This window comes from Trachurus trachurus (assembly GCF_905171665.1).
Source record: "Trachurus trachurus genome assembly, chromosome: 18".
In the NCBI taxonomy this organism is placed as follows: domain Eukaryota; kingdom Metazoa; phylum Chordata; class Actinopteri; order Carangiformes; family Carangidae; genus Trachurus; species Trachurus trachurus.
In genome coordinates, this window is record NC_139909.1 from 963,247 (window position 1) to 985,711 (window position 22,465).

The window sequence follows — 22,465 nt, forward strand, 5'->3', positions numbered from 1 at the left end:
AGTTCAGTGTGTCCCGTTTCTCCAACGACCCAAACAGCAGCGTGTTGATTTACACTTTTACCCACTGACGGTCAGACGCATCAGAGTGGTGTTTGGCCAAGTAGAAATCCCACTGGTGAAGCCTGATGTCACCGGGAGCAACAAGCCTCGTTTGGGAAACTTTTATCTCATATTTTTTAGTTTCGGTTTTGTCTTTAGGCTTAGTTTACTTTGACATCTGATCATTTTTGACCTGTTATCACATAATTATGAATTTTCTCTATTGATTATAACTTATGTGAGTATTTTTCATCATTCTCTATTTAATCCTATGTGTTTCTCTTTTCTCTTTTTCTTCTTATGGAGTTGGGCTTTCACATTTATGATGTGAATCTTGTGCATAGAGACACTTGTGGAGTAGATGAGACTGTGATCCAGCAGCACTGTTTGTTAAAACTGTTGCTGTATGTGTGTGTCGGAGTTGCGTTAGTGTGCACAATGGCACTCAGATGACAGGCTGCTCTTGTCAAGTTTGTCCCAATTGCTTTTAAATATCCACTTAATACAAGCTGCACACTACTATTATGCAGATATACCTTCCACCAGCAAAACTTCACCAAAGTGCGGAGACATGGGGACAGGGCCTCAGTCAGTGGTTTTGTGGTTTTTGTCACTGTGTCGTTTATTAACTGCGGTGTCCTCCTCTGACCCTACAGCTCACCGGGGGCGGGCCTTAGAGATTCCAGAGAGACAATTGGTTAGCAACAAGTGACGGAAAAAGGCTTCAACCAATAATGCACAGTGAGAGGTGACGCCAGACGCTCTGTGATTGGCCCTTTGTGACCCTCATGTAGAGCGAGAAAGAGGACAGAGTAAACATGAATCATGAAAACATGAACGTTGTCCTCAGAGGGCTGTCAGTTTGTGTGTGTTGTCATTGTAACTAGATGAAGTGTGTAGTTGTGTGCACTAACTTGTTGAAGCAGCAGTGTTGTTGTTGTCGGAGGAGGAAGTGAAGCTGAACGACAGTGAGGCAGGAAACAGCCCCTCCCAACCAGAAAATACCACAGAGCTGAGAACGACCGCACCCACTCACTGTGGAGATAAGACTTCCCCTCCCCTCCCTCCCCCTCCCCCACCACCAGCACCACCAGCCAAATACATTACAGCTGCACTGAGACTGAGGAGATAACACCCCCACCCCTCAGTGCATTAGATCTGGACTGTGAGAGGCTCAGAGCTGCTGGGTGTGTCAGAGTAAAACAACTAGAAACATGGAGAGAAGAGGAAGAGGAAGAAAGAGGCTGTATTCTAAACCTCATACTCTCCTGCTAGTACGTACTGATTTGGACAAAATACAGTATGTAGCAATGTTCCCTCTAATTTTCAAAACTCCTGAGCAGAAATTCAACTCCCCTGATGACGTGCTTGAGCGACTGTGAGTGAAAGCTCAAGCGTAGGCTACACAGTCCGTCCACATGCTGGTGCTATGGCCTCACCTCTCCAACTCCAAATATCAATACAATTGGCTATTACTATAGTGATTAATAACAGATTATTTTGACAACATCACCTAGGCTTCTTCTTTTTTTGGCAAAATTGATTTTGCATTTATTGCCATATGAACAATATGAAAAAAATAACTAACATCAAGTTGGTGTCATCAACTCTTGGCACAGAAGCATTCTTGATATGAACAGTAATAATAATTCTCAAGCAAAAACTTCAATCGTAGTTGCACTACAGACCACGGTTAAGGTCATAGCTACATTTCACAATTCGAAGCCACATTAGGGAGAAATAAACAGTAAACTAGTCGGGGATATTTGAGTGTGCAACTTTTTTTGTCTTCTGGGCAAAGAGGTGGGGAGCAGTGTGCAGCTGCACAGTAAAACAGCTTAGAGGGAACAGTGGTATGTAGTATACAGTATCCAAACAAAAGCTAAATCTGCAGTATTTGAACATTCCTGGATGTCGTACTGATTCGGGAAATATGTCCAGTTTGCATCTGAACAGTCTACATTGTGTACTGTATCCCACAATGCAATGCGCCCCTTAAGTCGCTCTCTGCTGTCTGTCTTCCAAGGGATCAGCTGAGTACCACATATCACAATCATGACTATACAACACTTGTAAAGTATAATATGGGTTAATATCAACATTTTCCATCACAAGAGGTTTACCACCAGCTGGTTGAATTCTGTTTAGGAGATAAATGTTGGCCTCAGTGATTAGTTGCTGTATGTTTTGTTTAGTTGTTGATTAGTTTGTTTGAATTTAAATGAAGCTTCAGGTGTGAACTGGACAGAGGAGCAGTTTACACTAATAAATTAATTGATTAATTACAGAAAATTGTGCAATTAAGTTATCTTTATCAATCCATCGACAGCCCGAATATATGTGTCAGTGTTCTGATAGTTAGGCTCTAGTTCTTATATGTAAGACTAAGACAGAAAGGTTTGGCAGTAGCTTGACATGGTTCGATGGAGTTCCTCCGTCTTCTTCTTCAGTGTCACCTGGCTGTGTCTCATCAGCTGATGGTATCAAGGTACTGCTAAACCTTTCTTTGTTTTGTATAGAAGAACTAGTGTGTAACACAAGCTCACATATAATAGGTCCGACCACCATGTTCTGACAAACAGCTGCTGTTACACTGTTAAAGTGTCTGCTGTAGGAAACTTTACAAGATGACAGACAGATGTGAACATGTGGGCGGAGTCGGCAGTGGTTGTGTTGTTACTCTGTGACTGCTGGTGGAGTGAAATGCATTGTGGGATACTGTCCTCATGTAACCAGCAGCTCCACCTGGTCCAGTCCTGAAGCCTTCACCACTGTTTGCTTTAAGAATAAGAATTTGTATTATTATTATCTCCCTTTTTAAATTATGATAATAATATATTCTTGTGTGTTTTTATAATGTCCTAAATGTTTTTTATATATGTAATATTTCTTATCCTATATGCTATTTTATGTTATACATTGTATCTTTGTTTTAATTTTGTGAAGTACATTGAGTTTACGCTTGCCGTATGAAATGTGCTATATAAATAAATTTGACTTGACTTGAGTTGACTTGTAGCAGCAGCACTACGGTGGCTGACCTCTGACCTCTCAGCTGACGGCGTGGTTGTGGGCGTGGCCCTGGATCAGTGAGGGACCAATCAGAGTCAGTCAGTGTCTTTCACTTGGTTTTATTGAGCACAGCATGTGACAGGATATAAAAAGTAATATAAAAAGTCAAGAAGAAGCAAAAAATCAAACAAGCCACTCGTGCCCCCCCCCCCCCCCCCCCTTGGACACGGTTCTACCACAGTTTCACACATCACACAGCTTATGAACTTGATTAATATTTAACTGTCTCAAGACATCGCAGGGACCTGACGTGTAAAAAATACACAACAAAACAAAACTGACAGTGAGTGACTATCACAACTTCCTGTATCTGGCCCTTCAAATTAAAAGCCCTCTAGTCTTTCATACACAGTTCAGTTGTCTAGATTTTGACTTAATTTTTTACAAATGTTTTGTTTTTTCTGCGACCAATCGACTAACGACTTCTTGGAGGACTATTTGAGGGCAGTACAGCCCTACAAGTCCCATCACAGACTCCTTCAGAGGACAAACAAGGCACTGGTTCTGGTGGACGTGGTCTCAGGGACCAGCACAGACCCTGATCCTCCTCAGGTCAACGGTCAAAGGTCAAAGGTCAAGGCCTGTCTCAGACTGGTGAATATACATGGAGGATAAATAATTCTGTCATCAGCACAAAGCGAAGCAGCAGGACAGGAAGAGAAGAGGAGAGCCAGAGAGACGTTTCCATGGAGACGTCCTGCTCATCATCTGGACGTCAACAAACAGACTGATTACTCTGATTGATCAACTGACCAATCAGACGGCTTCATCACCCATCAGTGGAGTTGCTTCTGTTCCTGGTGGAGACGGTTTCTTCTTCCCTGTAGAGACAGAAGACGGTGAGACAAACAACTAGAGACAAACAACTAGAGACAAACAACTAGAGACAGAGAACTAGAGACAAACAACTAGAGACAGAGACAGAGAACTAGAGACAAACAACTAGAGACAGACAACTAGAGACAGACAACTAGAGACAAACAAACAACTCTGACCTTCGACCTTGAGACCCATTTCTGCCTCACTCAGTACGTCTCCGTCCTTGTTGAAGACTCTGCAGGTGTATCTTCCGCTGTCTCTCTCTCTGGGCTCTTTCAGGATCAAACTGAATTCGTTCTTCATCTCTGTTCGGCCTCTGTAAACCTGGTTCTGTTGTTCAGCCTGGTCAGAACCGTTCTGATACACATGGACCTTCCTGTTGTCTTCGTCTGTACACTCCACTCTGACGTCTTCAGACAGCGTGAAGGACAGCTGGACAGACTCCACCCCCTCCTCCACCCGTTTGTCTGAGAGACAACAAACCACATGATGAGGGAGGAAGAAGGGAGGAGGAAGGACAAACAAACAAACAACCAGAGACAAAGAGCAACTCTCACCATGAAAATAGAACGTCTTGTCTATCCCTCCACGAGGCCGGTCAGCTGTGGACAACAAACAATATGATGATGAGTCAAGTCAAGTCAAGAGATCTTTATTGTCCCCGGAGGGCAATTTGTAGTGCAGCCAGCAGCATAAGACAACAGTAAAAACCAAGTACAACAGTGACACAACATACGCTAATAATAGAAATAGCAATAAAATACATACACAGGACAACAATTAACAATAGTTAATAAAAATAGATAAAACAACCAATAAAGTGCAACCATGCCATCCTAGAAGAAACAGGATTTAAAGTGACCACAGTGCTGTCAATTGTTAAGAAGGACAATGGCCACTGGAACCCAGGTATTTTTAAATCTGTTGGTCCTGCATCTTGGCACATGAAATCTGCGCGATCAAATAGCAGCAGCAGGTTTTAATCTCCTCAGTGAAGAACCAGAAAGTTGTAGAGGAACCTGAAGGACAGAACCAGAAGCAGAAGAGGAAGAGGAAGAGTGGACAGATGTAGAAGCTGATGCTGTGTCTGGTTCCTGCAGTGTTGAGTTGGTTCTGAGCAGAGCTGAACAGAACCTGAACCTGACACCAACCTCTATAAACAGCTGGAGGGGGGAGGAGGAGGAGGAGGAGGAGGAGGAGGAGGAGGAGGAGGAGGAGGAGGGAGGAAGGAAGAGTGAGGAGGAGGAGGAGGAGAAGGAGAGAGGAGGAGGGAGGAAGGAGGAGGACATGTCAACTCTGACCTTTGACCAGGAGTCTCACTGTTCTCTCTTTCACTACGTCTCCGTCCTTGTTGTAGATTCTACAGATGTATCCTCCTCTGTCTCTGACTCTGGGCTCTTTCAGCTTCAGACTGAAGTCTCCAGTCTTCAGGTCGTTCTTCATCTCTGTTCGGTCTCTGTAATCCCGGTGCTGTTCCACAGAACCATTCTGATACACATGGACCTTCCTGTCACTAGTGTCCCTCCACTCCACTCTGACGTCTTCAGGCAGGTCACCTGTGATCTTGACAGACATCAGGACAGACTCCTCCCCCTCCTTCACCTCCACCTGTTGGCCTGAGAGACAACAAACATGATGATGATGTCATCAGACAGTATTAATTCTCTGCAGAGGAGACAAACCCAGTCTGTATTCTAAACCACAAACCATATTTTCCAGACTATCCACAAGTTTCCGAATGTCATCTATGGTCAAAACCAGAAGTCGGTTTTGGTGGAATTGTACGTTTACGTTTCCATGGTTTCAGTCGTTGTCATAGTTGTGGTAAACGCATGGATCTATTAACGCTGGCTTTTAACACAGATGTCAGTCTGTGTGATATCCACTGTTAAAAGCTGCTGTGATGATCCATGCGTTTTACACATTTTCATTGAAAAAAAAAAAAAAATCCATGAATTTACCGCGACTACCGAAACCATGGAAACGTAAACATAAAATTCCACCAGAAGAGCAAAACCCATTTTTGACAGTCGGATAAAGGTGGATAAGTCACGCTTAAGAAGGGAGGAAGGAAGAGGAGGAATAAGGAGGAGGAGGGAAGGAAGGAGAAGGGAGGAAGGAGGAGTGAGGAGCAGGAGGAGGAGGAGAGAGGAGGAAGGACGAGTGAGGAGGAGGAAGGAGGAGGAGGAGGAAAGAGGAGGAGGAGGAAGAGGAGGAGGAAGGAGGAGGAGGAAGGAGGAGGAGTGAGGAGGAGGAAAGAGGAGGAGGAGGGAGGAGGAAGGAGGAGTGAGGAGGAGGAAAGAGGAGGAGGAGGAGGAGGAGGGAGGAGGAAGGAGGAGTGAGGAGGAGGAGGAGTGAGGAGCAGGAGGAAGGAAGAGGAGGAGTGAGGAGGAGGAGGAGGAAAGAGGAGGAGGAGGAAGGAGGAGGAAGGAGGAGGAGTGAGGAGGAGGAGGAGGAGGGAGGAGGAAGGAGGAGTGAGGAGGAGGAAAGAGGAGGAGGAGGAGGAGGAGGGAGGAGGAAGGAGGAGTGAGGAGGAGGAGGAGGAGTGAGGAGCAGGAGGAAGGAAGAGGAGGAAGGGAGAAGGAGGAGGAAGGAGGGGGGAGGAGGAGGAAAGAGGAGGAGGAGGGAGGAGGAAGGAGGAGTGAGGAGGAGGAGGAGGAGTGAGGAGCAGGAGGAAGGAAGAGGAGGAAGGTAGGAGGAGAAGGAGGAGGAAGGAGGGGGGAGGAGGAAGGAGGAGTGAGAAGGAGGAGGAGGAAGGAGGAGGGAGAAGGGAGGAGGAAAGAGGAGGAGGAGGAGGAGGAAGGAGGGGGAGGAGGAAGGAGGAGTGAGAAGGAGGAGGAGGAAAGAGGAGGAGGAGGAGGAGGAGGAGGAGGAAGGAGGGGGAGGAGGAAGGAGGAGTGAGAAGGAGGAGGAGGAAGGAAGGAGGGAGAAGGGAGGAAGGAAGAGGAGGAAGGAGGGAGGAGGAGGAGAACTCTGACCTTGGACCCAGAGCCCCACTCTTCTCCCCCTCAGTAAGACTTTGTCCTTGTTGTAGATTCTGCAGATGTATTCTCCTCTGTCTGTGACTGTGGGCTTGTCCAGCTTCAGACTGAAGTCTCCAGTCTTCAGGTTTTTCTTCATCTCTGTTCGGCCTCTGTAAACCTGGTGCTGTTGTTCAGCCTGGTCAGAACCGTTCTCATACACATGGACCTTCCTGTTGGCTCTGTCCGTCCACTCCACTCTGACGTCTTCAGGCAGGTCACCTGTGGTCTTGACGGGCAGCAGGACAGACTCCTTCCCCTCCTCCACCATCACCTGTGGGACTGAGAGACAACAAACATGATGATGTCATCAGACAGCAGCATCAGATTTTACTGTAATCTCACTGTGAAGAACCACAAAGCTGTAGAGCAGGGAGGAGGGAGGAGGGAGGATGAAGGAGAGAGGAGGGAGGAGAGAGGAGGGTGGAGGAGGGAGGAGGAAGGAGGAGAGAGGCAAGGCAAGGCAAGGCAATTTTATTTGTATAGCCTGTTTTTACAAACAGTTTGTCTCAAAGGGCTTTACATGGCATCACAACAACATCCTCTGTCCTTAGACCCTCACATCCACTGAGGAAAAACTCCATGGAAAACCCTTTTAACAGGGAAAACCAGGAGAAAGCTCAGGGTGAGCAACAGAGGAGGGATCCCTCACCCAGGACGGACAGACGTGCAAGAAAACAGTTTACAGTTTATGTCACAGAATGTGCGACATATGGAAATGTTAGCAGGGGTTGATGAAGGCAGTCTCTGTTAGGGGGGGGGGGGGGGGGGGCTGGCCAGCTCGATGGGAGGACTGGGTGGTAGACTGGTCCATGGGAAGGGAGGGCAGGCCGGTCTAACAGGGGAAAGGGTGGGAGGGGGGGCTATACAGGCGGCGGCTGGTGCAGAGAGATGGAGCTCCGGTGGATCTGTGGAAACACAGAGAGAGTGCGAGACACCAAGGCCAAACTACAAAGTACAGCAGAGAGGAGGGTGGAGGAGGGAGGAGGGAGGGGGAGGATGAGGAAGAAGGAGGTGAAGAACCACAACGCCGCGCGGGGGGGGGGGGGGGGGGGGGGGGGGGGGCAGAAGAAGGAGGGAGGAGAAATAGGGAGGAGGAGGTGTTGTCAACCCTGACCTTCAACCCAGAGCCTCACTGTTCTCTCTCCCAGTGAGACTTTGTCCTTGTTGTTGTAGATTCTACAGGTGTAGTCTCCTGAGTCTCTGGCTGTGAGATCTTTCAGCTCCAGACTGAAGTCTCCAGTCTTCAGGTCGTTCTTCATCTCTGTTCTGCCTCTGTAAACCTGGTCCTGTTCTACAGAACCGTTCTGATCCACATGGACCTTCCTGTTCATGTTCCACCACTCCACTGTGACGTCTCCAGACAGATCAGCTGGGATCTTGACAGACAGCTGGACAGACTCCTCCCCCTTCTTCACCTCCTTCTGTTGGACTGAGAGACAACAAACAAGATAATGTCATCAGACAGCATTATTCTCTGCAGTGAGACAAACCCAGTCTGTATTCTAAACCTCATACTCTCCTGCCAGTACGTACTGATTTGGCCAAAATGCAGTATGTAGTATACAGTATGCAAACAAAAGCAAAATCTGCAGTATGTGAAAAATTCCCGGATGTCGTACTGATTCAGAAAATCTCTCCAATATCTGACCAGTCTACATTGTGTACTGTATCCCACAATGCAATGCTCCTCTAACCTCTAACCCTAACCAAAGACGGTTTAGAGTAGTGAAGTATTTTTTTTAGATTAATACATTTTAATGTAATATAATGCAGACTGATGTGTTGATAGTAAAACATGTATTTCTTGATGTAAATGTGGTGGTTTGTGTCCGTAGGCTCCAGAGCCCCGAGGCAGCGCTGCTCTTCTGTCCAATACACACAGGAAGCTTCACTTTACATTCACACTAACTAATGCTACTGATACAGCTGTTAGATTTCATCACTGAGACCAACATTTATCTCCTAGAAATACTTTAACCAGCCGGTGGTAAACCTCTAAAAACCTGCGGGGAAGTTAAACGACTCATGTTCTCCACTGGGATGAGGACACAGGTTCGATCCCCTAATTCCCTATTCTTCTCTCAAAACGTCGGAGCAGATGAACAAACAGGCGTCATGTGATAGACTGACCACATGTTGGGATGTTAACGGTTACTGTCTCCATGGAAACACAGTAAAACCTAATAAAGTGACGGAAGCTTTTAACCTGTTTTACTGCTATCGCTGTTGGTTGTAGTGAAATGCATTCTGTGAGACCTGTATAATGTAAAGTGCATACTGCAGTGTGAACAGCATCAGTCTGCTGAACGGCGGCAGTGCAGTTCAGACAGTTCATACTAACACAGGTTCAAACAAACACTCTCACCTAGACGTAAAATTGACATCCCGGTTCAAATAATAATAGATAATATAAGTATTGAAAGAGTGGATCATACCACATTTTTAGGAGTGATAATTGATGAAAAATCTGCTGGAAAACTCATATTGGCTATGTATGTTCCAAGATGGCAAAGAGTGTGGGTGTTATGAGGCGATCCAGGCACATACTTAACCAACAGTCTCTACTTATTTTATATTATTCTCTGGTTTTGCCATATTTGAGTTACTGTGTGGAAGTCTGGGGTAATGCGTATAAAACCAACCTGTTGCCTCTGTACATATTACAAAAACGAGCCATAAGAACAGTTTTTAATGTTAGGTTCAATGATCACACTAAGCCACTTTTTTTGAAGGCATCTGCATTAACATTTTTTGACTTGGTAAAATTTAAAACTGCATTAATCATTTATAAAGCAAAAATAATCTTCTTCCTTGTATAATCCAAAAATGATTTCATGAGAGGGAAGGTTGTAAAAGATATGACTGAAGAGGAAAACTCAAATTGCAACAGCAAAGTGTAAGATCGAGTCTTAAAAGTATGTGTATTTCTGTTGGAGGAGTTATTCTATGGAATAGCTTGGATGTAGAGATTAAACTCAGTAAAAGTGTTAATCAATTTAAAAGTAAGTTTAGAAAAGGAGTGTTTGAAATGTATACCGGGGAGGAGGAGAGATAAATTATGTAAACTAATGAGATGACTGTGGGGGGGAGGGGTTTGTGTTAATGTTGTATGTGTGTTGTCTGGGGTTGGAAACTGATCAGCTCTGCTTCTTCCATCCCATTTCAAACAGTGTTACTTGTTGTTCGTGTCTGTTGTTGTTGTTATTGTTGTTGTTTGTCCTGTTCGATATTTGGTTATATGGTGTCCTGTGGCCGTGGATGTTTTTGTTGTTGTATGTGAGATATCATTTTTGTTTGGTTTGAAATAAATACAATCAATCAATCAATCAATCAATCAATCAATCAATCAATCAATCAATCAATCAATCAAACCTATGACGTCCAGATACACTCTTCTCTCTCTCAGTAAGACTTTGTTCTTGTTGTAGACTCTGCAGGTGTAGTTTCCTGTGTCTTTAGGTGTGGGCTTCGTCAGCGTCAGACTGTCTCCAGTCTTCATCTCTGTTCGGTCTCTGTAACGCTCGTCCTGTTGTTCAGGCTGATCAGAACCGTTCTGATACACATGGAGCTTTCTGCCTAGACTGTCCACCCACACCACTCTGACGTCTTTAGACAGGTCACAGATACAACACATCTTCATCTTCACCCACCACCTGTCAGTCCACCTGAGGGGCAGCAGGACAGACTGCTGCCCTGACTCGTCCACCTCCACCTGGTGGACTGAGAGACAACAAACACATGATGATGTCATCACACAGCAGCAGCAGAATGTATGGAACGTGACACACACACACACACACACACACACACACACACACACACACACACACACACACACACACACACAGACACACTCTGTCTCTCTCTCTGTCTCTCTCTCACCTCTTTCTCCGTCCGTCTTCACAAACCAACATAAACCTCCAGCAGCTACAAACAGGACAGCACCCAGGACAGGTCCAACAATCAGCCAGGGATCAGGAGGAGGAGTAGGACGTACTGTAGTCGACACAAACAACATGACATGGAATTATTACAATCAGTAAAATCACACATTCAGACAACACAACACTGACCTCTGACCTGTACCTACAGCTCTGACCTCTGACCTGTATCTACAGCTCTGACCTCTGACCTGTACCTACAGCTCTGACCTCTGACCTGTATCTACAGATCTGACCTCTGACCTGTATCTACAGCTCTGACCTCTGACCTGTACCTACAGCTCTGACCTCTGACCTGTATCTACAGATCTGACCTCTGACCTGTATCTACAGCTCTGACCTCTGACCTGTACCTACAGCTCTGACCTCTGACCTGTATCTACAGATCTGACCTCTGACCTGTATCTACAGCTCTGACCTGTGACCTGTATCTACAGCTCTGACCTCTGACCTGTACCTACAGCTCTGACCTCTGACCTGTATCTACAGATCTGACCTCTGACCTGTATCTACAGCTCTGACCTCTGACCTGTATCTACAGCTCTGACCTCTGACCTGTACCTACAGCTCTGACCTCTGACCTGTATCTACAGCTCTGACCTCTGACCTGTATCTACAGCTCTGACCTCTGACCTGTACCTACAGCTCTGACCTCTGACCTGTACCTACAGCTCTGACCTCTGACCTGTACCTACAGCGCTGACCTCTGACCTGTATCTACAGCTCTGACCTCTGACCTGTACCTACAGCGCTGACCTTTGACCTGTATCTACAGCTCTGACCTGTGACCTTCAGGTGAACTTCCTGACGACTCTTTTCTCTCCCCTCCTCTCTGTATTTGCAGGTGTAGGTGTCACTGTCTCTGATTGTGGGGTTCTTCAGGGTCAGACTGAGGTCTCCAGTCGTCAGAGAGTCGGTCTTCATCGATGTTCTGTTGACGTAGACCCGGTTCTGGTCATCCAGGATGTCTCCACTCTGAGCACGTTGATGAACGATTCGGTCTGAGAGGCGTTCAATGCTCCATGTCACAGCGTTGAACCGAGGATCAGTGACAGTGACCCGACAGGGCAGCAGCACAGACTCCTCATCGTCATACGCCTCCACCTCTACACCCAAGGCATGCTGGGAAACTGTGAGGACACAAAGAGACAGACAGAGACACAGTGAGTGTGACAGAGGTGGACTCCCACTCAGATGTTTCTACTCTCAGACTCAGATTTGATCTTGTGTAACAGTATCCACCTTTTTCCCAACGTCAAAAACGTAAGCTGGTTTTGCTCTTCCGGTGGAATTTCATGTTTACGTTTCCATGGTTTCAGTAGTCGCAGTAAATGCATGGATTTTTTTTTTTTTCAATTAAAATCTGTAAAACACATGGATCACACCAGCTTTTAACAATGGATATCACACAAATTGACATCCGTGTTCAAGGGAGTAGGTTTGATTTTGACATTGGTGGGGACATAAAAGTGCTCCGAGGCATCGCTCCTGAAAGTTGATGTTTTTTTGCATTTGCAATCATAATTTCATGCTATGTAGCTAGGGTAACTAATGAGCAACTAATGAAAGACAAGAAGACAATTTAGAAGAGTTCTCATTGCTCTGGCTGAAGTCAACTGTGCATCATCATGACTAACACATCCATCATTGTCCTCAAATGTGAATTTCCAGCCTCTCCTCCAGCTTCTCCTTCTCTACCTCTTCCTGCCTCTCCTCCTTCTGTTCTAGCCTCTCCTCCTCTACCTCCTCTGGTCTCTCCTTCTCCATCTCCTCCAGCCTCTCTACTGTCTGTCTCTGTCACCTGACAAAAATATGTTGATGCATGACATATGAACAGATACATTAGGGATACAACCATCATAGAGCTTGATGGTACAGTTATTGCCTGAGGAAAAAAGGCTTTTACTTTCACACATTTGTGTAATTTATTCCCCCAAAATATGGATGTATAAAATGAGCATCTGCAATCTGAGGTTTTTTTGTAGGCCTATTTTCCCCACCAATGTTCTTTATTTTTTGTTTTTTATTAAACAGTTGGTCCCTTTCACACAAAGGATACATGGAAATAATAAGCTAGTAAAAAATAAAAATAACTTTAAAAAAGTGTAGGCTATCTGTTTGCCATTAAATATTGGCTTTATTCATTAGGCCTATCTGTATTGTTGAGGCTCTACAGTAGACCCCTGAAGTAACTTACACTTTGACTTATAAAGAAGTGTCTTACGGTAGGCTGTCCTTTTTTCTTTTCTTTCCAAGCACAGACCCACAGGCAGAGCACGCACGCACACACACACACACACGCACGCAAACAAACAGACAGACAGACACAAACACAAATGCTCATGTAGCCTAAATGACACCACTAATGTTAAAATCCGTCTAGCTAACGTGACCCAGGCAGAACTAAAGCCGAACATGTTGACAACTTACATTGGCGGTTGCAGATTGAAGCACCGTGACCTCCTCTCCGTCCGACCAACGAGCAGGTAACTTTTGCAAGCAGACGCAGTGACAGTGGGGACAGCCAATCACATGTACGTTAGCGAGAAACGGCAGAGCCAATCGGAGATCGATATTCGGGTTAGAGGCGGGACTTCTAGCAGAGACCGGCTGTTAACCCTTTTTCTGCCATAATCATTTGACTAAACACTACGGACAGCAGACACAGCGGCTGAGTATTGGTAGGGACGTGTCCCTAGCGTCCCTACCCAATTCTACGCCCTTGTCCGTGTTAAAAACCAGCGTTAAGGGGCGGTGAGTGGCGCAGTGGTTAAAGCGGCCGCCCCATGTAGAGGCATGTACGGTCCTCAACGCAGGCGTCCCCGGTTCGAATCCCGCTTCGGGCAGACCCTTCCTGCATGTCATTCCCCCTCTCTCTGCCTCCCCCTTTCCTGTCTATCTATACTGTGTGCTATCAAATAAAGGCAAAAATGCCAAAAAATATACAAAAAACCCCCCCAAAAAACAGCGTTAATAGATCCATGCGTTTACCGCAACTATGACAATGACTGAAAACCATGGAAACGTAAACGTACAATTCCACCAGAAATGCAAAACCGGCTTCCGGTTTTGACCATAGATGACGTTCAGAAACGTAGCACGTGTGCTCCTAAATTGAAAAATCTAGTAGCACACAAATAATTTTAGGGGCACGATGAAAAGTTACCAAATAATGTGTTTTTCTTTAATAAAGTGACATGAGGTCAATGAGGAGGCATTTTATAGCTATGCTGCTATAGGCTTAGACTGCTGGGGGACACATCTGGTTACACAGATTTGTGCACATGCGCTGGTGCAACAACATGATTGGCCTAGTTCAGCTCTGGCAACGCAGGTGATTGGCTGCTGGTGAAAAGGGGCGGGACATGCGCCATCTTTGGCGTCGCAGCTTTCCCCATTCAAAACGGGCAGAGTGGTCTGTCTCCTCAATATTAGAACGTCTCTGGTAAGATGCTGTTCTTAGTGTCTGCTCATCAAAATCATCTACTGAAGGAAAGTCCAACAATGTGCAGACAGAGCAGGAACATGAAGACTCCTGACTGAAAAAACGTTATGGGCAGCAGGGCCGGTCCTAGAGTCTGGGGGGCCCAGAGCAAAGAAGCCCCCTTTTACATTTAAGTTAATTTCAGAGCCTGTACTTTCTTACTACTTGAGTAAAGGAGTTGAATCAGTACTTCTACTCTTACCAGATTTCCTTTTTTTACACAGGTATATCCATTTAAGTCATATTCATCAGCCAGTGTTGAATATGACAGACCCACAATCGAGGCAAAATATCTCTATTACTGGTGGTTGACTGTGGAAAAGGTGACAGGAGCTTTCAGTTTTTAATAAACAACAACAACAACAACAACAACAATAAACAATAATGTTTTAGGCCAAAATGTGATTTTTTTATTGAATTTTATTTGAAACCCCCCCCCCCCCCTCCTCAACAGTGGACAGTATGCAGCAACACTGCCTCCCCCCCACCAACACCTTGACTAACTGATTTTCTGCGGGAAACCCTGCAAAGTTAAGATAAATAAAAAACTAGAACTATGCTAGGCTTGGGCGATAGATTAAAAATTTCCAATCGGCCACCGTACCCCTTTAAATCGGCGGTTGACGATATATTCGGCAGTTATGACATGTGTGCAGAGCGCAGGTGTGTATGTAGATAAATAGTTTCAACAGAATAATTATATTTTATTGCATAAAACGTTTTATTTGAACGGAATGTGCACATATCAAATCGAAAATTATGAAAGTATGAAATTAAAAGGCATGGTAAAGTTATGTGTGGACTGTGCACCTATGCTGACCACTGAGTGCGTGATCGTAACGGAAATAATGAAAGTTATGGCAAACAAACACTGCATATCTCCAAAAGCAGGCAGGTTTCCAGGATGCCAAGTAGCCTACTCATTTTAATGTAACAAGTGCCGATGAGAACCGGTTTCAAAAAGGAAGAAAAAAAAAACAATCGATCACGGATTTCATGATCGATTACCATGGCAACGAACGAAGCTTCGATTTTTTTTGGGTCAGCCCTAATTGACACGCAGCGATGGGACTGTCGGAGGGTCGCTGCAGCGGCCGTGCTCTAGACATATGACGCTCGCGACTCACCCACAATCGTCAGCGCCGCGGTCACCGGAGCTGATTCTGGGAACATTTACACCGGGCCCGCCGTGTCATGTCTCGGTTCCACGGAGCGTTTCAGTGACGGCCTGACGCTGCTGCATTGTTGCTGCGCTATGAGCAGACGTGGCGGCGCGCGTAAATGTCACCGTCGTATGAGTGTGTGCTGTGAATTAACGAGTGTGTATGGAGAATGAAAACTAAAGTCCCCATCGTTGTGTAGCTGACGGTTCAGGGGCCGAGTGTCACACGGCACCACTGACAGCGGTGTGTGTGTTTGTGTGTGTGTGTGTGCCCACGATCGGGCTGATTTTAGAGGAGGGTGGGGGTGAGCGAGAGAGAGACGGTGCGCCCTGTTTGTATCGTATACAATACAAAGGCCTGACACCTACATTATAGGAAAACAAAGGACTTGTATGTAAAAATCTGATGTTAAGCTGCAGGGAACACCCCTATATTCACAATGGATCTTTTTTTCATAACTTCCATATCTTTTACATTTTTTTTTTCCCTCAACCAAAACTTTCGCGACCCCCCTGCAGTACCTCCGCGGACCCCCTAGGGGTCGCGGACCCCCTGTTGAAGACCTCTGCATTATAATATCAAGGAAAAGTAAATTTCCAGTAGTTCAAATCAAACGGCCCCAACCAAGTACTGAGGGGCGCGTGACGTCAGTCCGACTTCCCATTTCTCCGACTTCCTATTTCTCCGACCATACATTTCTATATTTTTGCTCCCATTAGTCCGACTTCCCATTTCTCCGACAACCCCAAAGTCCGACTTCCCATTTCTCCGACCACACATTTCTATATTTTTGCGTCCATTAATCCGACCTCCCATTTCCTCGATTTAAGTATGCCCGGTGCTCCGACTCCCAGTAATTACGACAGTTAGCCCGACTAATCCGGCCCAGAAGCACCCCTGAACCAGGCTCTACAAACACTGGTGCGCATCATGCCATGTAGCTCATTATTATAAATAGCCTACTGCACAACTGAAAATATTGTAGTGACCCCTCAGTAATGTTCTGGTTATGATGTTTAAGTTCTGTGATTCTGTGACATCGCTATAGCCAACTGTATGTCCTCTGTGTGTGTGTGTGTGTGTGTAGGTAATTAGTTCATCTTCCTCATGTACTACTGTTCTCTTCGCTGCGCTGGGTCTCTGTCTCCGTTGCGCTGTAGCGCTTCGCTTCGCTTCTATTCAGTCAGATCATTTTCACGACGTGTTCTGCGGCCCGTCTCCGGCCAACCGGGCTCCGGACAGGCTGTCCCTCTCTGAAGCAGAGGGTGAGGTCAGCTTCACTCCTGCATTAACGCCGATGACAGCCTGGAAGTGTGGGGGCCAGGTGGATTGTTTATGAAGGTGGAAGTTAACGAGCTCTGGCCTGAGAATCAGACATTACCACGGCAACTCGAGGTGGTTACCACGGCGATAGGGGCCCCTCAGGCTGAGACAGACAGAAACGTGGAGAAAAAGAGTGATTTTCTGCCTCTGCACTGGTCTCACAAAAGGCTTACGGTGACAAAACGGTAACTCCTATCAGAACAAAACACAGATCAACGTTGCTCTAAGGACTTACTGAAAATGTTGGTACGATTTGGTGTTTCTACAGTAAATATTTTGGAGACACTGGCAGTTTTAAAACATCGGTCCGTTCTGCTTCTCTCAGAAAATATTTGTATTGGACTCAATGAGGAGCAGAGACAGACGTGGCCGCACTTAGAGGCTCAGAGTTTAAATTCTGTAAGTCTCTCTGATATTATGAGTAGTGTTGGGCGATCTTGACATTCTCAGATCGTCCCAATAGCCTCCCAGGAGATTGCCAATAGACCGCTATCTATCGCCGGGGGGGGGGGGGGGGGCAGCGGCAGCGGCGTATGAGTTTCGCTTTTACCGTGCACTGCTGTCATTCTGTCATGCATGCCGCTTCTGTGTGTGTGTGTGTGTGTGTTTGTGTGTGTGTGTGTGTGTGTGTGTGTGTGTGAGAGGGCTAATAACGGAGGAAGAGCACTATGATCAATGAACAGAACGATATTGCGTTGCCGAAAGCCAAAAAATCTATTCATGGCGGACGTAATTTATTTGTGGCGTATCAGTGAACACCTCGTGACATCACAGGGCTGGCGTCGGCAGCCTAGTCACAGCCACAACACCAGCTAAACGTGTTTCCTCAAATTTCAGGCGGAGTGGCCACCCTGTTTACCACAGAGATTTTGTGTGCGGTCATATGACTACCTGGCTCCGTCTGATTGGACGTCGCCAGTGGCTGCATTTGATTGGTGAAACACTGTCATTTGACAGAGTACCTGTTGGAAGCAGCCAGAGAAGCGGCTTCATTGAAACAAAACAAACAGATCGCGCATTGGATCAAAAAAAAAGTAGCGAGTATGTGTGTGTGTAAAATCGGCAAGAAAACAAAACATCGCCGCTCGTCCTTCCAATCGCCGATAGACGATCGGATCGCCAATCGGCACAACCCTAATTTTGAGCACATGATGAGAAACAGAACAAGTTTGTCTTACAAATTCTGAAAAAATCATGTGTGTAGAGTGTAAATTGTGGCCGGGCCGAGTGTGGAAAGAGAAAAAATCTGGAGTTTTTCTGGGCTTTTCTCTGCCCTTCTGTCCCAATTTCATAGCTGTTGGGACCAGTGCCCGGTGCGATGGCCTGTGGCCCTAATTAACTACTGCATACATCTTGACTAGGCCTGTAACGATACACGTGTCGAAACCGAAACCGCGACACTCTAAGACATGAACCTGTGTCGCCAATGAAATGGCAGAACCGCGACACACCCATTCCAACGCTCTGTGGCTGTTTTTTTGCTTTGCCCCCTGGGTATATGGCACAGACGGCAAGTTTGTTTCCTAAACTTAAATCGTCTCCAGAAGTTTGGTGATTTTTTGGTTTGGTGTCACTTGCACATAGGGCTAAATGATTCATGTTTTTGCAGTAGCTTACAATTTGCAGTTATAATGCAATATGATAAAACACGATTTTGTAACACACAGGCTGCGATTATGCTCAGCTGATAGGGAGAGTGGAGCTCAGCTGGCCTCAGGCTCAGCTGAATCTATGGGCTGAATGTAGCTCTACGTTGGCTGTGGAACCAGAGCAATTGAAATAGTTTTTGTTTTTTTACATATACTGTTTGTCTTTTGCTGTGCTTGTTTGAGACAAATAAAAATCAAATCAGAGTGGCGACAGCTTTTGATGTCGCCGCCATCGCGGTCACGTGGTTCATGTAGCTCTAGGGCTGCAACTAACGATTATTTTGATAATCGATTAATCTGTCGATTATTTCTTCGATTAATCGATTAATCGGATAAAAAAAAGGCACGAATTTTATTTACATTGTAGGGAAGAGAAGAACGAGAGGAGGAGTTGGTTCTCAGTTTGATCCAGCATGTCGCTGGTTCTTTCTCCCTAACTTTATTCAAAGACAGAATGTTATTCCAAATGGACAATATTAGTGCAATTGCACAAAAAAGTTTTTTTTTAAGTTATTTGAACGGCCCAGAGCTGTTAAACTAATAATACATTAAAAAATATATAAATAAATAATAATTTAAAAAAAAAGATGCACAGTGACAGCTGCCTATGGCAACTCCACTTGGACAAAATTCATTAGGGCACTGCCTGATTTGCTTACAAGTGGAAGTCTGCAGCATGTTTACATCCAGAGGAAAATTCTGATCAACCCTGAAAGTTGATCATTCACCGGATCAACCGACAACAACCTGACGTTACTCCGACAGTTTTCAGTTTGGCTCACAGCCTGCTTCCCCAACCGGCCCACGTTCACGCCGTGATAAACACCAGTCACCGCGGGGGGCAGGCTGCACCCTCCGGTCAGTCACCCACAATCTTACACACACACACACACACACACACACACACACACACACACACACACACACACACACACACACACACACACACACACACACAGCAGCGATCTGATGTAAACATCAGTTGTAATCAATTGTAATAGCGCCCATCACCATAAAATAAAATGGGTGAATGATGATCAAATCTCTAATCTGAGTCCTCCACACACCGAGCCCTGAGCAGAGGAACAGCTGATCAAGAAATAGGCTATTTCTTACCTTTACTCCAGGTGTGTGAAAAAAAGAAAGAAGTTTTAGCAACGTTAGCTTTAGCGTTAGCTTTAGCTTCAGTGTCCTGACAGAAGAGGCTGACAGAGGAGACGGTGAAGCCTCTCTGCTGCTGGTACCGAGTCCAGACCACCGGTCCAGAGGTCCAGACAGTCCGTGACACACCGCGTCCGAGCCGCGCGGACCGTGTCCGTGTGGGAGTAACGTTGGACCGGGAGTAAACCACGCGGTGGAACCGGACAACACAAGTCCGGTTGATCAGAAACACAGCTGTTGCCGCCGCTAAAAATATGTTTTTTTTTTTTACATGATGCAAATGAATGAAATAGGCTGGCCGCCAGGAACGCCATGTAAACGGAAATAATAGTGGATTATTGGAGCTGGATGACTGCTGCTGCTGACTGTTTTGGACACCTGTAAATATAAGAAATATTTCCTTTTTTCCCCTGGCTCTGGGCCAAGTTAATCACTGCCCAACGAATCGATAATCAAATTCGTTGCCAACGAATTTAATAATCGATTTTTATCGATTTTATCGATTAGTTGTTGCAGCCCTATGTAGCTCCCAATAGTTCCAAACTTGGCTGCCGCTGTCATGTTCTTATATGGGACAGACAGCACTGAGCTTGCTTTTGCAGTGTTTCCCCTACAATTGTACGAGGGCCCCCGCCAGGCCAAACAAAATATAAGTGATAGTTCACCAAAAATTCAAATTTCACTCATTTTCTACTCACCCTCATGTCAACTAAGAGCTGGGAGAAGTTTCAGAGTCCTCTGTGGCTTCTCTGAGTTACAGCGGGGCTCCGTGCAGCACTGCATACCATATGACGGTTGAGAACGAGGCTCACTTGCACTCTTGTATTGAAGCCCCGACATGAGAAATTGTTCTGAAAAAAATTAAATAAGTCTATGTTTTGAGGTTGTTTGTAGCAGAAGCTCCCAGTGTCTCAGTTCACTGCTCTGCCTGTGCAAATCTCGCAAGATTTGAGACTGAGAAACTGGGAGCTTCCGCAGTGCTGCGTGAACCCCCCCTGTAACTCCGAGAAGGCACAGATGACTCTGAAACTTCTCCCAGCCCTTAGTCGACATGAGGGTGAGTAGAAAACGAGTGAAATTTGAATTTTGGGTGAACTATCCCTTTAATATGGCAAAAATAAGCAACATATGCATTCATTCAGAAATCAATAATCATTTCTGTTTAAGAGGCTCTGTGCAGCGCTGTTCTGCAACGCGAGTCAACCTGCTTCGCCGCCTAGTAGTGATACGAGTGTGCGAATGTGGCAAGGTGAAGAGGGCCCGGGCGGGGATTGAACCCACACCTCCCGGGTAAGAGTCATGTGCGCTTGCCAGTCACCCAAAGGGACATCCCCTTGGCCAAGTAGCCAGGGCGCATGATCAATTGGAGGCATAGTGACAGGAACCTCAACTGTCACACGAGCATATTATGGGATGTTGAGGTTTGTAGCAAGTAAACTACGGTGCCGTGGAAAAAAGAAAAAAATATTGCGGGCGACAGACGCGCGTCATGCGAGAGAGACAGCGGAGGGGGGGACTGTTTCAATGACGTAGAGCGGCCTGACGCTGCTTCATTAACGCTGCCACTGTTTCAGGCTCAGGACAGACGCACGCGGTAACAGTCACCTGTTACCGTTACCATACCGACGAGTAGGGTTGTGCCGATTGGCGATCCGATCGTCTATCAGCGATTGAAAGGACGATCTGTGATTTTTTGTTTTCTTGCCGATTTTACACACATACTCGCTACTCGCTACTACTACTTTTTTCCACTTTTTTTTTGATCCAATGCGCAATCTGTTTGTTTTGTTTCAATGAAACCGCTTCTCTGGCTGCTTCCAACAGGTACTCTGTCAAATGACAGTGTTTCACCAATCAAATGCAGCCACTGGCGATGTCCAATCAGACGGAGCCAGGTAGTCATATGACCGCACACAAAATCTCTGCGGTAAACAGGGTGGCCACTCCGCCTCAAATTTGAGGAAACACGTTTAGCTAGTGCACAGCTGACCAGCTGACATGTGGTCAAGACGTACAGTGGAGACCTGTCACAGTGTCACCTGTGCATTGATATAAGGGTGATTCTTAGACTACGGGCACTTTTATGTTCTTTGGTCATATTTAAAAAAATACACATCATATTGTATAAATTCCACTTTCTTTGTCAAACTAACAATAAAACCACCTTAGAAAAAATGTACCACCTTTCTATTATAATTTTTTCATACTTTTCAACATTCTTACAAGTGTCAAAATCACTGTTTTACCCTTGTCGCGCACCCAGACTTGTAAACTTCAACAATGAAAATAATGTTTAAAAATGTGATTTATTTGAAAACTACTAATGTGCCTGAATTAAGTATCAGTAAAATAACTGAAACACATTATAGTGTTTAATGTAAGACAGCCATCAATATTATTTTTTATCCAAAATATAGCTGTCGCACAGTATCATGGTCATTTCCACCACAGCACTGTAATGTCCCCTTAAAAAAATTCTCTGAGAGATTGTATGGATGGTTTCTATGGCAATGTACACTGACATCAGAGCACATGTTGGACATGGAGGGAATTTTCAATTTCATCAACAACTATTGAAGAAAAATTAAGATAAATGTTGCTCGATCAGTATATATATTTATTGCACGTCATTTCCAAACATGTTATACCTTCATAGGTGTTTTTTTTAAGTTTTTTTTTTTTAGTTGAGTATCAATTCAAAGCTAATCAGTTAAGCTAGTCTGCATTTTTTCACAAAATACTGTAGAAATGTCATTTCCACCACCATCATTTCCACCACATTATCCTCTGT

At 45.4% G+C, this 22,465-nt stretch overlaps 1 protein-coding gene and 1 long non-coding RNA gene across 2 annotated transcripts in view; both read right to left on the bottom strand.

Moving 5' to 3' along the window:
* Nucleotides 1-22,465, bottom strand: part of LOC311001314 (uncharacterized protein) — an 86,842-nt gene that overhangs the window by 60,471 nt on the left and 3,906 nt on the right. The window contains exon 2 of the mRNA XM_083992363.1: nucleotides 11,999-12,024. Within this exon, the coding sequence (XP_083848489.1) occupies nucleotides 11,999-12,024 (26 nt within the window). The remainder of the gene's footprint in view (nucleotides 1-11,998; nucleotides 12,025-22,465) is intronic.
* LOC311001401 lies at nucleotides 3,155-4,310 on the bottom strand. Its single transcript, XR_014596176.1, has 2 exons — nucleotides 4,107-4,310; nucleotides 3,155-3,932 (listed from the first exon to the last, which is right to left on the bottom strand). It is a non-coding gene; the product is annotated as an uncharacterized lncRNA (long non-coding RNA).